This window comes from Furipterus horrens, unplaced genomic scaffold, assembly GCF_987537825.1.
Source record: "Furipterus horrens unplaced genomic scaffold, mFurHor1.1.pri manual_scaffold_12, whole genome shotgun sequence".
Lineage (NCBI taxonomy): Eukaryota > Metazoa > Chordata > Mammalia > Chiroptera > Furipteridae > Furipterus > Furipterus horrens.
Window position 1 is genome coordinate 97066051 of NW_028327182.1, and position 16127 is coordinate 97082177.

Here is a 16127-nt window from a genome sequence, read left to right on the forward strand (position 1 = left end):
ACCCCGGGAGACCTGCACTCTATGCAAATTCCATGCTCACCCAAGAATTAAGTCACGGCTCTGCACTCCTGCATCGACGTAAGATGTCCGAGCCTGCACGGAGCACTCATGAGTCTGAGTCAAACTGAGGACGACTGCTCAGAGGCAAAATCTCAGTGCATTGAGAACGGGCTCTGGAGTGTGGCAATTTTGCAGCTTGTTTAAAAAAAAATTATTTTTAGAGAGAGGGGGAAAGACAGAAACAGTGTGTGAGAGAAACACTGATCGGTTACCTCTCATCCCCCCACCCCGCCCCGCCCCCAACGGGGAACTGAATCCGCAACCCAGGCAAGTGCCCTGACTGGGAATTGAACCAGCGACCTCTCGGTTCATGGGACACTGCCCAACAGAGCCACACCAGCCAGGGCTAGCAGCTTATTTTAAGTGTTAGAATCGATGGAGGAAGTGAGCAGGGGGTCACATGAACCCCGTGGGTGGTAGATTAGGGAGAACACAGAGCAGGGCGATCTCTGGGACTGGATAAAAAGTAAAAAGGCCAGATGCTTCTTTCCCGATGGTGGGCACCGGAGAGTTAATAGTTAACGCTTACACAGAACACAGAGATGGTGTTTGGGAACAAGCTAAGAATGGGACAGGTGGTCTCCTGCTCTCGGTGGGCTGCCCCGAGCTGTGGGGAAAGATTACTCTGACATTTCAAAGGCATGTTATCTCAGATGCAAAAGGACAGCAGGCAGCTTCGAGGTAAGGCCTGACCTTTGGCCAGGGCTACTGCCCGGGCTCGGTCTCCTTAGGAGCCTTTTCGGGCCGTGCGGTGCGGTGACTTTTGGTCTGAGTCTGTAAGGTGACCATGTGGCAGACCCCCCTGCCCCGTCCCCCGGGTGTGTCAGGTGGAGAGTGTGTCCCCTTGGTCATGCTGCACGCCTGGAAGCTGAGCTTGTATGACACAGACGGACACTGGTCACCACCAGGTCACCACCACTGAGGGTGAGGAACACGCTCAGGCACTGAGATGCCACCACACATCCGGGTGGCGCGCACACCGTTACTCTCTCCAGTGCTGCACTGCACGTACCAGGGAAGTAACGGGAGCACTTGCAGGCCACGGGGCTGGAACCGAGACGTCTTGGTGGTCAGTGCAAATCCTCACTTTTACAGATGAGGACACTGGCACTTCATTAAAAAGGGGAGGTGATTTGTCTGAGTTCAAGGTCAAATGGCATGGATTTAACTGATCCTGGAAAATGTTACAAAATGGTAGGATGTGAGCAAATCCTGATCTAATAGAGGTCCATGTGTTCCTCTCTCAACATCCTCTCATTAAGTTCTGATTCCTCTACTATTGTAATTCAGCGGACTCTTCATCAGTCTATTTTAGGGTTACTGTGAACACGGAAGTGGGTGTCAGAGCTCAGATGCTGACCTTCCTACCATGATTTAATAGAGCGCGGTCTTCCCATCAAACGGCGTGAACGTGAGAACTGCCCCCGGAGCCAACGGCTCAGCAACCCGGAGGCGCCCTGACACTGCCGCCCGCTACGCACGGCGACTTCACAAGAGCGGGGCTGCTTCCTCTCTGTTCGTAATAACAAAAATAAACCGCGGTCCTGACATATTTGCAGCATTTCTATTCCTAAAGGAAAAAACAGGAACCTGCATTGTACTTCAAGTTATTACCTCAGCGACGGGGCCAGCTGCCGCGGTGACAGCGCGGGACGAGTCACCGTTACCAGCACAGCAGCCCCGCGGTGCCTCCGCCGACCGCCCGGGGTCCTGCGCGCGTCCCGGGGCGCTTCCCAGGGCGCCGCTGCCGCAGCCCGGCCGGAGGTGCGCGGGCCGAGGTTTTCCTGCCGCCGGCTGCGGGCCCCCACAGGAAGATAAGGGACGAGCCAGGAGGGCGGGGCGGCCCGCTGCACGTGTCTGGCTGCCCTTATCAACTTATCATATAAGGGAGGCGAGTGATTGATTCGGATCCTGACACGGCGGGCGCACGGGGGCAGCGGAACAAAGCAGCGGCAACGCCGACCCGGAGGCGGACGCAGCCCCCCGAGTGCGCAGGGGCGCGCTCCCCGCCGCGACCCGCCAGCGCCCCGGGGACGCGGGACGAGGCCCCCGCGCACGGACCTTGAGCCCGCGGCAGCGGCTCCCGAGCGCCCCGCGTCCGCCGAGCGCCCGCGCGGGGAGGATGTGGCGGGTGGTGCTCCTCGCGCTGGGCTGGGAGCGCGCCCTGGCCGCGGCCTACGGCAGCTTTCGGAGGGGCGCGGACGGCGGCGGGCGGCGGCAGTACCAGGTCCAGCACGGCGCCTGCAGCTACACGTTCCTGCTGCCCGAGAGCGACCACTGCCGCTCGGCCGCCGGCCCCTACGTGCCCAACGCGGTGCAGCGGGACGCGCCGCCCGACTACGACGACTCCGTGCAGCGGCTGCAGGTGCTGGAGACCGTCCTGGAGAACAACACCCAGTGGCTCATGAAGGTAGGGCGCGCCGGACGCCGCCGCGGAGCGGGGCCGCGCGCTGGGTTACGGGCTCCGCCTCGGCGCCAGGCGGGACGGGGCGCGGCTGGAAGGGGCACAGCGTCCCGCGAAGGGCGTGCGGGGCGCACGGAGGAAGGACGCGGCGGCGAGGGCCTTCCGCAGGCAGGGCGCGGGCGCGGGGGCGCGCGCGGCTGTTTAAGTCGTTGGAGCCGCTGCCGGGCAGCGTTAACCGGCTGCAGCCGGGAGGGGGCTGGGAGCGGCCGCCGGAGCCAGGAAAAACGTGACCACCATGTTAATTACGGACACATAACGGAGGGGGAAAGGGCTTTACCAATTTCCTGAATTTATTTACTAAAAGGAGAGGAGAGGAAGTTAAATAAAGCAGACCTCATGCTTCTCAGAATCCCAGCGCTTCGCCCCACGGGGCTGTCATTTGTAAAGGGGTAAGTTTTCCGGGGGCGGGGGTCAGCACCGCAGCCCCTCCAGGGCCAGCCCGGCTTGGAAGGGGACCCCGGTGGGACGGGGCGCGGGGCCACATCGCTGCGCCGGTGTTGGGGCGGGGTGCTCACGCTCTCCTGTCAACCCCACGAACCGCGGCGCGTGAGGTTCCACGGGCTGGGCTGCGTGTATCCTAAAGGAGGGTCATTAAGGACCGTGACGCCTTCCCCGGGAGGCTTACGGGCTGCAGGGTGCGACTATTCAAAGCCACAGAGGACCTTGAACAAGCTGGCCCACCTCCTTCACAGCTCTGTCCCAGAAGAGTGTGATTCCCATCAGTCCTTCACGCCCCCAGGAACTTTCCGTTAGGACACCTTATCCGAATCGGAACAGGTCTGGGCTCCTGGTCTGCGTTTCTCATTAACTCTGCCGCCTTCCGAGAGGAAGGGGCTGAGTTCTTAGCGGAGCTCAGGAGCCAAGCCCGAATGAATGAACGCTCGCACGGCATTCACGCGACAAGACCGGTCGCTTCAGATCAAAGCACAGAAAACACAAAAACCTACCAGAGAGACCCTCCCTGTCCTATAAAACTCACTAGTGAGCTCTCCCTCAGCACGGTCCCTTCTGGGTAGTTTTCCAGTGGGTGCCTCTCTTTTCCTGAGAACGCCCCTGAGGTCTGCTCTTTTTTAAAGCTTCTAACGCTCACAGGGGTGTGAATAACATCAAACTTGTGCCCAGTACGCACGACACAGGCTCCAGTGTTTGGACGACAGCCCTGCCTCCTAACTCCCGGCTCACCCTGTCTGGGCGCGCTCACACCTCTGCAGCGCCCCGGTCTCCCGGTGCAGGGCCGGGACCCCGGCAGGGAGGGAGAAATACCCTCCGTTCTAGTGAACACTGTCATCTGCCAGCCGCGAAGTCACCTCTTCAGATAAAGAGCCTGGAAACATACGAGAATGTTTCGCCGACTGCCAGACTGCTAACTTGTATCAGCTCAGTGAGCCCGCACCAGGTCCCCGGGAACTGCAGGAGCGGGGCTCATGCTTCCTCCTGAGCTAAACCCGTTCTCTGGGATCTCACACCCTCTTTAAAAAAGGAAAAGGACAAGGAATTTTGCATTATGTGACCCCAGTTTTTTTCCTTTCCAGACTAAGTATTTGAACAGGGGCACAGGGGTGTCTCTGAACCCTTCCTTAGCCACAGAGCGACATACCACCGAGAGCGACTTAATGTTTATCTTTCCTTCGGCCGCACACCTGCTCCCCCGGCCCGTCTGGGTGCCGCGCACCTGAGAGTCAGTTTGTGTTTTTGCTCAGATTATGGGCTTCTGGTTTGGGAATAAAAGCAGAAGAGCAAAGAGGATCCCACTTAGTGACGGCATGAAGCCTCTCTGTTGTACTCTGCTGTGTTTGGCCACCTGTGACAACAGACAGTGCTCGTCTCCTGAGGGGGAACATAAACATGACAGGATGACAGATACGCAAGGATTCCAGGACCAACAACACTAACACCTCCTGACAGGTGATCCCAGAAGGAAAGGCACAATTCTGTGGTTCTCGTTTCCCACACTTCCTTTCCTTCAGAGATATTTAGTTATATGTTTTCCCGTATTTCCTTTCTCTGCCTGCCAATACTGAAAATGGGGGGGGGGGGGCGGAGGGAGAGAGAGAGAGACTTCTAAGCTTTTAGAAAACTGGTCGAGAAGGAAAGTAAGACCCAGCTTCTGGTTACTGTCAGGGCAGATGAAGAGCATTTCATCTTGTGGGTGGTTAGTGTTGCCTCGGGACTGGGACTAGAGGAGCTGTTTTGCATTTCAATTTCATCAAAAGTGCCAGTCACTCTGCCGCCCCTTTAATCTGCCGGGCGAGGGGCGTGTCCTCCCGGGAATGGGGGCCGGGGCCTTGAATGAGCAGGGTAAGAGCCGCCCTCAGAGTGGGCAGCTCCCGATGGGGGCCCCGAGCGCCCGGGCCGCCGCTCCCGCCTGCGCAGCTGCCCCGGCCTCACACCTCTGCCCCAGATACTAGACGCCCTTTATAAAAACGGACAAATAACCTAGCAAAATGGGTCAGGGCTTGCTAAGAGACCAAATGTTTTTCCACCCAAGAAGAGGAAACAGGGAACGGAAATAAACAACTATTTCACACTGATGGAGACCTTAAATTTGTAAACAACTGCAAAGCCTATTGTGCGTTCACAGACTGTTTTGAAAAATACAGCTAATGCCTATGAAATCGAGGTAAACATTTCCTCAGTCCTCTTACTGGGTGCTTTTTGTGTTTTTTTAATGACAGAGTAGAGGCTGGAAACGGCAAACCTGAATTTAGATCCTTCACTTCCTTTAGAAGTGAGATCTGAGAATGTTTAGTACGAAACGAGAACCACTGCTCATCGTCACTGTGTGGTAAACAGAGCAGTTTTGCTCCTAAAAACAAAGTCGCTGTCCCCGGAGAGAGGCCTAGGGGGAGGGGCTCACGGGCGTTCAGACCACGGCCCCTCCCCACCAACTGGGGCTGTGTCAGCGTGAGTGTGTGAGTGCGTGTATGTGTGCCTGTGTGAGCGTGTGTGTATCACGTGTGGCTCCTTAACGGAAGGAAACAATCCCCTCAGTGCCCGCAGCTTCCAGCCCCGGCTGCATGGAGCAAAGGGACTGTCCCCACTCAGCCTCTGTCCTGTCCTGCATCATGAGCTATGACTGAGTGTTCAGTGTTCAGAGCCAGCTAGGGCTGTTTGGATAAGCTGATTAACCCCTTTATTTAAGACTGTAGGAAAGTGGTTATGTTATTATTTAATTTATATCAGCACCGTTATGGTAAGGGATGAACAGATGATTCAAGATTCACTGTGGTAGGGCCAGTACAATGCATTTAAGTTTAAAAAGCGCAAGTAACATAGAATATTTACTGTAAATATTAAGCAAGATGCAGACTACAACCCAAAGCATAATACATGTTTACTCTGCCACGTATGAGCACCTACGGAACGTTTGCTTTCTGTGGTCAGGTGGCCTCAGCTGATTACATGTGGGGGGGGGGTGTCACACTGGTTCAGCTCTGCAGGTACCACACTCCAGAACTAGGAAACGGACTTGTGCACACGGTTTCCCCAGTATCTCACTTCCTGTTTAGACACTGGCTACTCCGTGTGCTCTCCATGCTGAAATGTGCAAGTCGGTTGGCTGCAATCACCGTGGTTCTTTACAGCTGACGAACAGTAGAAACTAGAAAGTCCTCTGCTGCCCTCGTTTCGGTCCCCTTCTTCAGGATGTGCATGTAGAGATCTATAGCAGCTCCTTATTGTGACCAATTGCATATCAAAACGAATGAATTTCCTTCTTAAAACATACCCAGTGGCATTATGGCATGATCAGAATCTTCTCTTGGCTCATAAATGGCATGAAAAGAGGTTGGAGGGAAGAGGTTTTAATTAGGGAAAAGGAGGAAAATTTAGATGGCGGAGGCGAAGGAGAACACAGATTACAGATGTGTGTTCGCAAGAGCGAGCGAGGGGAGGGATGGGGGAGACTGCAGACTCGCCATGAAGGACTCTATCAGACAAGCGGCGGGGGCAGTGCAGGGCATGGCCATTCTGACCGTGGCTGCACGGGGAGGGCAGGGCCCAAGCAGCTGGCTGGGGTCCTGACCTCACGGCACGGGGCCCGTGCGATGAGTCATGAACGCGTGGACTGTCCAGGTGCTCACTGTTTGCAGAACATCCCACTGACTTAATGACGGGCCAGCCCAGCAGACAAACTATCTAAGTCCATAGATGCGTATGCTTATTATATGCCTCTATACTTAAAACTTAACAATTTTTATTAAAAAAAAAAGCTGACATGAGCCACAGATATATATATATATTCTCTCTTCACTGCATCCTTCCGTGACTTGAAGAAAACGGGCAGTGGGATTTTTCTCCTCAATTATCCCACAAGCCTGCGGAGAGGAGCAGAGCCGCCCCAGCCAGCCCGCTGCCCCTGATGTCACCGTCATCCGTGGTCACGGGCAGCAAGCAGGCGGCGCTGACAACCTGTCAGCTCTTTCTACTCTGTCCCCAAATGGCTCCAGAACAGGCGGGGCCCCATCCCAGCCGTGGACACGGGCCGGGAGGGCGCGTGGCTCTCTGCGCACGGGTGTGCATGGCTCCGCAGCGCAGGCCAAACACTGAGCGTCCCGGGGGCGGGCCAGACGCAGCTCGCCGCTCAGAAGTGCGGCCGAAAGGGAACCCAGTGTCATTATCTCTCAGTTCCTCGGCGTCCTCTGCGTCAGAACCGACCTGGGGTGGGGTTTCCACCGGGACAGGTGTCTTCAGGTTCATTTCTTTGTGCGACGAGCATTTGCTGAAGGCGTGGCGTGGCCAGGCCCGGGCTTGCGCTGAGCCGGTGAGGCAGGAAAAGGATGACGGGCAGGGCACGCGTGACATTTCAGCACCACAGTCTTCCCAGAACACGCATGACGGGGTGGCAGGTGCTGCGCGCACGATGACTGAGCGAGGCACAGAGGGCCGCGGCAGCGTGGGGGGTGCCTCGTGCACCACCTGCTCCCGCACTGACACCTCGTCTACGAAAGGAAGTTTGTTCAAGCCATTTCCGGGGGCTCGCTTCTGATCGCCCAGGCGCTGGGTGGTTACTGCGGGGCGGAGCGCACAGAGGCTGCACACGGAAGCAGGCGCAGCGCGGCCGTTCTGACGCAACCACCCTGACAACTCCCTGCCGCCATGAGCCTCGGGTGGGCGATCAGCTTTAAACCTGCTGCGGGTGCGCTAGGATCACACACACCTGCGCCTACCTGATCGCCCACGCGCTCTAATTAACGGTGAAACGGGGAGGCGAGGCTGAGAGGCTAAGGAACCCGGCCACACGCAGGCTGCATTCCGGGGGTCGGGGCTCGGCTCAGCCCTGAACCCCGCAGGAGTCCACAGCTGCCTTGGCGCCTGAGGCTGCTGAACGGTCAGCCTGGTCACCAGGTGCCGTCCGTCTGGGAGGGGACGGTCCCAAAGCTAAGAAAAAAAGAGAGATGCACTTGGGAGTCTTATGTGCGAAATAGTCGCCTGCGTCCCAACAGTGGCCCCGAAATGCAAAAACAGATTCTGTGATAAGAGATTACACACCGTTGCCACGGTAACAGCCCTTTCCTAGAGGCTGGCTGAGGGCAGCACCCTGAGTGTGGCCGAGCCACATGCCCAGGAAGCCACCTGCGACCGGCCCTGCCCCCAGGTGGTGCTGCAAACAGCTGGGGGCAACCCCCGCCTCGGGGGACGCCCCTGTGCAAAATGAGAAAACCGCCCAGAGCCCGCGGACCTCAGGGGATCGCCAACGACAGAAATGCCGGGGGGGTGACGTTTCAGAGTAAGTGTCCGTGTTCACTGGGATGGCAGCAACGGGCTCTGTGTGTGTACGGTTTGGAAGGAAAGGGGTGGACGCCGCGCGGTGGTAGCGGAACAGCGACTCAGGTGTGCTGGCTGCCTGCTCTTAAATTAGTGTGTTAATTAGACGTTTTCCCGTGAAACCCCTTCCTTTCCTACGTTAATCTTGGCTCCAGCCAAGGATGTGAAATCCATTAAAAATCTCCAGAGAAGTGGGCCTAATCCTTTAACCATCACCATTGTCTCCGCGGCCACAGCGGCCTGATTAAATCCCCCGCAGGGCCCGCTCGGGGGCTGGGCCGGTAATTACTTGGCTCCGAACAGGCTCGGCCTCCTCTGAACAAACTTCACGTGTCTATAAATTGCTTTTGGAATCTTTGCCCAACTTAATGCTACAAAGTATTCACTTCCCGCAGTTAACATTTAAAGAAACATTGATCAAAGTATGTATGTTAAGAATGTAACCTGCCATTTTAATATGTAATGTTAGGGTTTTCTGTTTTTGTGGACAATGGTGATTCTTAAGGGACGAGACATTAAGATGCAGAGGTCCTGGGGGCCACACAACCATTTCCCAAAGTGCTCCCTTCTGTCTAGACCCCACGAATGAACACCTGGTCACCCACGAAGGGTGTTCTTGGTGCGAAGGGCCGATTCCACTGGGGTAACTTGATCTGGGGCGCAGCCCGGTGCTGGCACCCTTCCCCCTCGCCCCCCAGCATTCCAGGACAGACACACCCGCAGCTCCCTGTTTTCTGCTCCAGGAAGACCAGGGATGAGAGTCAGGCAGGCCCGCGGTGGGGGGGGGCGGGGGGGGGCTGCTGTATGCCACGAACTTGTACCACGGGCCAAACACGCTCCACGCCGGAGGTCTCTGCTCTGGCCCCCAAAGCACAGGCTGGCAGTCAGGTTCAACAGCAACCGGGCAGACTCCTGCCAGGAACTGTGGACCAGGGCCGACGGCAGCATGGCAGCCAGTCTCCAGCAGTGATGGGCACAGGGAGCCCCCCAGTTCGCGTCTGAAGGCGTGGTCAGAGGGACCAGGAGCTTCTGAGGCCCTGACACCCGTGGAAGGAGGAGGGAGGAGGGAGGAGGGGCTGGGACACCCAGACCATTTCCGGGCCTCCCTTCTGGCCTAGGGCAGCCCTAGGGATTTGGCCAAAGGCGAGCAAAGGGGAGAATGTTCCCCCGCATCTGGAACACAGGCAGTTCAGTGACCAGAGAAGAGCGAGCGTGGAGTCATGAAGCCGCCACGCGCACGAGGCCCCCGCTGCCATCAGCAGACAGGCCTCGGGGCAGGTCCTGCTTGGGGTCTGTGGGTGTGCGCAGCTGCAGAGCCGGCGAGGGCGGCCGGGTCCCCGTGCGCGCTGAAGCTCCAGAATCGGAGTTTCTGTCGCTCCTTCACTTGCTCCTCAGTCTACATGTCGGGAATGACTTTCTAAAACGCAGCTTCAGGTTCTCGGCAAAATGGAGTGGAAGGTGGGGAGCTTTCCCGTGTACGCCCTCCCCAGCGTCCGGTATTGGCATGTCATCTTAGGGCCGCTCTGGGCACCGCGTGTTCCGTGCGTTTGCACAGAGGATGAGGACCCGAGTCCACTGTGAGGCCTCACACAGAGCAGGCTGGTGGCCCGAATCCCTCCGCTCCACCTGCCCCCACCCCACCCCACACCACTGACCTGTCCCTGTCTCCAGCCTGGGCTTTCCCAGAGTGCCAGTGAGCTGGGACCACGTTGCCCTCACCTCTTCAGGCTGCCTTCTGTCACACAAATGGCTTTTTCCCCGCATGGGTAGCCTTACATTTGCTTAGTGACCTTGCCCCATTCGCCTGGGGTAACTGGCCGCACCCCCACTGTGTGCCTGCTGAGCCGCACGGGGCCTGGGGCACTGAGCAGTGCCCGGTGCCACGCTGGCGCTGGGATTTCCATCCCAGGATGAGACGCATGGACCCAGCTCTGCCCTGGATCGTACACTAAGGGTGGCAATTCCACTCACTCGGATCAGCTTAAAGGCCCTGATTTTACACCTGAGGCGGACACCTCCAAGCACATCTTCACCCTAAGACAGCGAACCCCCTTTCCGCACAGAAAAGGACCATTCTAAGTGTGCGTGCCAAGGCTCTTTACTTTCTTCGCCTGTCTGAGGGGCCCCCTGCAGAAGCACCCTGCTCCAGGATGGTCCCCGGCACCTCCTGAACCGCCCCGTCTGCAGAGAGCTCAGGGTCACCCGGCAAGCCCAGCGACATGGCCGGACGGAGGGTGAACCTCAGTCTGTATCGCCTCCACGCTCGGGAGGTGAAGCCTTGCTGGTCTGTGGTTCGTTCTGTTTCACTGTAGGAGGGGGCAGGGACCCCCCCACACCAGTCGGCCCACACGTCCTGGTAGAAAAGAGTCTGAGTTCCGAAGAGACGGTGTCTGCTCCGGGCTGAGGACACTGTTTTCTCAGTCATTGGCTCTGTGGGATCCGCAGAGATGATCCACTCCTGGTTGTATGCTAGGTAACCACAGGTGCGCGTCTGAGGCCAGCTGAAGCATTCCTTTGAGTTTTATTCACTACTTTTGAGTCTCTGGAACCCTGAAAAATTACTGCGTATGGATGTAGCTTAAAACTTCTCTAAGCAAAAGTTAATGGGAAATTCTGGTGCAAAAAAATGCTGCTAGAGAGACGATATTTTGCTGACTCACATAAAATAACCAAATTCCAACCACACGCTAATTATCCATGCTTAACATTTAGCATAAGTATATGAATTCCCTTAATTATTTTTAGTCACTACGGGATATTCTCAAATTTCCTTTAAAAAACGCTTGCCCGGTTTTAACTTAATGAAGTGTTAATAACAGGAATTCCTGACCAGAACTGGGTTTAACTCAAGTGTAACAGTAAAATGCCCTCAGAAGCAGCAATGGTGGGGTAACTGGATTACAAGTTGAAGAACGGGGGTTAATCAGAACACCACCTCCTCCAAGGACGAGCGGTCATTTTGTGACGTGTATGCAACTGTCCAGACTTCGCAAACGGCTCCCTTCTGGCTCATGCCAAGCCCAGCTGACCCACAGGTGCTTTCCCCTCTCTCGGACACCGTGGGGCACATCAGGGCTGCTGACCGTCGGGAGACACGAAGCCGCGCGCCCAGCATCGGCTGAGAGCTGACTGCCTCCCCCTCCTTCCCCTCCCCTCCCACCACCGTGAGGCACAGGCTCCCTGGAGGAGAAAGAGAAGGGCGAGGACATCTGAGGTCAGGCCACTCTCTCCACCTGGCGGGACCCTCTCCTGGTCCCTCCCACTCGCTGAGCTGGCGCGCAGAGGCCCCGCCCACTGTCCCACCTCTCTGAGAACAGCGGGCTTTGCGGCTCATGGGGGACGTCTGCGTCCCTCGCCGGCTTCTCAGACGGCCACAGCGTCCTTGCAGGAGGGGACTGTTCGGACCGCGGCCGTCACTGGGGGTCGAAACTGAGAGCTCTCTGCCCTCTGGTGCCCTGTGGCTGTCACTGTAAAGTGGCCATGGGGACGGGGTGCTGTCCGGTGCCTGCAGTGGGGTGGCACTGGCCCACTTCAGGTGGACCCCCCTCTTTAGGAAGGAACACGAGCTCAGAGTGGCGTCCGATGCCCACAGCGGGCAAAACCACGGTCCGGTTTCTTTACCCCAGAGCTCTGTACAGGGACGGACATCCCAAAGACTTCGTACGGAGCCGCACACTTTCCGTGTGGCTCAGGGGGGCTAACAGACGTCACCGCATCACCCAGACGCCCACCCTCTGACACCACACGGCGGCCAACCCGGGCCTGCCCACCCAGAGAGCAAGAACCGACGCGGGACACGGGAAGGAGCAGGAAGGGGCCCTGGGTGGTGTCACTGCTGCAGGAGGCCTGGGGCGTGGGGAGAGGGGCTGAGATGTTGAGTGACTTGCAGACAGCAGAGCGGGGACTCGAACCTGGGACGGCTGACTCCAAAACCCTGCCAGGAAGGCAGTGTCCCACCTGCCCCCCAGCTTCACTCTTGCGTGCTTGGGACCAGAGCCTAGACCGACAGAGGACGCAGGCCCTCCGCACGACAGTAATGCGCACCAGCACTGACGGTAGCTGCTGTCCTGTGTCACAGACGCGTGCATCACAGTGGCCACGGCAGCCCCGCTCCCCACCAGCCTCACCTCCTCACTGGCCCACACGGGCCCCCGCTCCGGGCCGTGCCATCTGTCCTACGACGTCCGGCACTCAGAATACAATGAGCCAGTCTGGAGTGACCGCCTCGATGACGCTTTGTGGACCCGGGTCACGACCGCCCATCCTGCAGGCTGCCCCCCGCAGAACAGGCACCATGGCCGCTCCTCGGTCTCCTCCAACCACGCTCCAGCGGGGCCGGGGTTCCGGGGGACCCCGCACTCAGCGCTGGAGCCCGACGAGCTGCCGAACGCCCACGCAGGTCCTTCCCCCAGGGGCCTGCACACCCGGGGCCGCACGGTCTCCGCTGGCATTCGGACGCTAATTAGAAGCCAGACTCCCACCACCGAGGGGGCTTTCAAGAACTCCTGCCAGTGCTCCCTGAACTGGCCCGTAGTGTCGAGACCGAGACACCCGGTAACCTCAGCGGCCACGGGACAGGGGCGGTGCCTCACTGTGACTCAGCCAACGGAACCGAACCAGGGAAACCCGCTGCGGCTGCTCCCGCTTCCCGGTGCCCCTCACGCCCCCTTCCCATGAGCACCCTGCTCCCACGAGATGAGTCACTGAGGACGTCCTGCGTGTGCTGTGCAGTGCGTGTGAAGGAGGTGGCGTGTGCCGCCTGTCAGGTGCGCTCACAGACAGCACGCGACAGGCATAAACACGCCTCCCTGCAGACAGAGCAGAGCCAGCCACGCTATGTGGCCCCAGGTGACACTCAGCCCACTAAGGAGACGCAGGTCTTTAAGTCGTGTCTCCCTCAAGCTGTAAGACGTCAAGCATGTCAAAAAAAAAGCCACTTCTGAGTGACGTGCTTCCCACAGCCGCTGCCGCGGAGGGACGGGGACAGGAATTTCCCACTGGCTTCCGCTGGAGCCGATGTGCACGCGGGACGGCCTCCAGAACCGATCGAGCGACGGGAGGAGGGTCCCGGAGCGTCCGAGTGCCGGGCTTTCCTGTGTGAGTAAACCAGGGCCGCTCGAGGGTCAGGGACGCGCGGGAACGGCCTGCTCTGGTCACGCATCCTGCGCCTCCGCTCCGCCGCCCGGAACGCACCCGCGGGGGCCAGCGCGCCCGCAAGCTTGCAGAAAACACGGCGGTTTTCTTCACGGCGTCAGAGGCTGGGAAAAACACGCAAGTACACGTCTTAGCGAAGACCTCACATAACGTGCGAGTTCTTCCGAGCTGCTGGTTTTGCAGTAAGCACATCACGTCACGGAGACGGCACTGACAGGCAGTGTCTGGACTGGGGGGAAGGGCGAGGGGGGACAGAGTGTACCCCGGCAATGCAAAGCTGCACGAGAGGCACTGGACCGCCTTCCCAGCTCCCGGCAGCCTGCTTCTCAGAGAAAAGTGTCGTTCCAGGCGCCTCCAGGCCGAGAGACGTGCCCAGCAGCAGCCCTGATTATTAAGGACTCAGGTCCCGACAACGCGGGTGTGTACGGCCGACAGTTCAGGAGCCCGTGAAAACCACAAATGCACATGAACTGGAGCAAAGGCGTGGCCCTCTCCTGGTGCGTCAGGCCCGGCACTTGGGAGGGAGCCTGTGGGCCGGCGGCACGGCCCCGCGTCTTGCACTTGGAACTGGACAGGGCCCTTCCAGCCCCAGGCCGGCTGCCCCGGCGGCAGCCCCCCGCCCAGCTCTGCACAGCGGCACAGCCTCGCAGCCGCGGACTGTCAGCCACGTGGGGCTCCGCGCCCACCCTTCCCGCGGCCGGCAGGTGCTGAGAGCCGCAGGCTTCCCTCCGACAGGGAACTGCCTTCCCGGCCCCTGGGAGCTGGCTGCAGGGAGCCCCCCCGGGGGGCTGCGGGGCGCCGAGGGCTGCGGTGGACTTGGGAGCCGGGCTGATGGGCGCCAATTAATTTTCACACGAACACAGCACAGCGGGCACTTCCACGGGCGTTTGCCAACAACAAGCCCGAGGTTAAAGGAGGCTGACCTGGCAGCCAGCATGCAGGTGACCTGGGACCACCCCAGGGGGGTCTGAGGCCGCAGGTCGGCGTGGCAACGACTCTGCAAACGAGGACTCTGCAACAGCTTCAAAGCCCGCAAGTGGGGCTCCCTCCTGCCCGAGCCCAGCCCAAACAAAGCCCCCCTCTGCTCAGGGTTTCCCAGTGCTGCTCAGCAGCAGGAAATGCTGGAATCGGATGAACTCAAGCTGCGATCAGATTCCAGAGACTGAGTCACGGACTTCACTTTCCCCAGGGCAGTTTGTACGCGTTCCCGTGGGCCCCGGCAGCCCCGCCGCTCAGAGGACGGACCGTGCTGGTCCTCCACCCGAAGCCGCTGCGCTCCAGCAGGACGCAAGCCGTGACTCAGATGCTTATTTATTTGTTATTTATTTTTAGACTAATGGGAACGGCCTGAATTCTTTCTTGGTCTTCCAAGAGCAAATGCCTTTTATGCCGGACCCGGAAGAACTGCGCTTTGGAATGTTCGGCTGCTGATTTACCGAAGCGACTGCTCCGGACCCTCTTCGGGCCACTCTCCTGTCCTGTTCCAACCCGGGTCCCAGCTTCCGGCGGCCTGGCGGAGGACAGTGGCCCTCCCAGAGCGCAGAGCGACGGGGGTGGCGGCAGCAGCAGACCCCGTGAAACGCGGCCCTTCTGGTGTGCCTGCCCTTCCAAGGGCTTTTCATCAAGGGCCCGAACTCCAGGAGCGGCTGTCTGAAGGGCGCCAACCTTTTAAAGCAGGAGCTGACTCCTGTCATGAGCCCCGGAGATCCAGACAGAAGCCCTCTCGGCTCCCTCCCCTGAGAGTTCCCCCCAGCCTGAGGGGCGCCCAGCCGTGCCCGCTCCGCTCCCCCCAGCTCCGCGCCCCCACCGCCCCACCAGCAGGTGTGCTCTGCTCTGGAACCCGATGGGAATGGGACCCCCGAGGAAACACTCATTGGTGCCTGAGTCACAACGTGGGAAGAAGAACCAAAGCCACGCGGCCCTGCGCGGCCGCCGCACGTGGGCACTGACTCGGCGCCGTCACGCTGCGTCGCAGCTGGTTAGAGAAAAGAAACCTGCAGTTGAGCAGCTTTCACACCCAGTAGCGCGCTTAACGGTGCTTTCCAGCCTCAGAAAGTCGTGGGCAAAACACGGTCCAATTAAAGAAATAACGTGTATTTCGAATGTGAGTTCTAAAAATAACTGACCCCTTTGCTTCTGCAATCGCGGGCCAGCACCCGAGTCCTCAGAGCATGTGTGCCCGGCCCCTGAATTACGTAAACAAACAAAACAGGAGCAGCTGGCACCCTTAAACACCTTCGAGAATGAGGACCGAACCAGAGGCCACGTGAGAGTCCCCAGCTGGAGCGGAGAAGGCAGGTTTCGCCTCTGAAGTGGTTCAGAGAAGCAGGGACGCCGGCCGTTATAAATTCGTAAAGCGCACCAGCTGAGCTGGGGCCCTGCGAGCGCAGGCCCTACATGAGAAGAGCACGCGTGCCTCACTGCGCCCCAGCGTCACGCCCGCAGCGACACCGAGGGCGGGCAATGCCGGGCGGGGGCAAGCACAGAGGGCGCCGCGTGCCCTCCCTCCACCCCACGGTCCGTCGGCAGACGGAGCGCGGCTGGGCCCCGAGGACCCACAGCTCCGCGGAGGGCTGCCCGGACGCTCCGTGGCCAGGGTCTCCCCGCCTTCTCCTTCTCTCCACCTTCTGGGTTGGTGGGCGGAGGAGGAGAGAAGGCAGCAGGAGGTCTGAATTCTGAGGTT

General features: G+C 59.0%; 2 protein-coding genes across 2 annotated transcripts in view; one reads left to right on the forward strand and one right to left on the reverse strand.

The window, feature by feature from the left end:
• Positions 1-16127, reverse strand: part of MCPH1 (microcephalin 1) — a 127454-nt gene that overhangs the window by 47306 nt on the left and 64021 nt on the right. The window lies entirely within an intron of this gene.
• ANGPT2 (angiopoietin 2) overlaps positions 1876-16127 on the forward strand; it is a 39740-nt gene continuing 25488 nt past the window's right edge. The window contains exon 1 of the mRNA XM_090258114.1: positions 1876-2470. Within this exon, the coding sequence (XP_090114240.1) occupies positions 2183-2470 (288 nt within the window). The 5' untranslated portion in view covers positions 1876-2182. The remainder of the gene's footprint in view (positions 2471-16127) is intronic.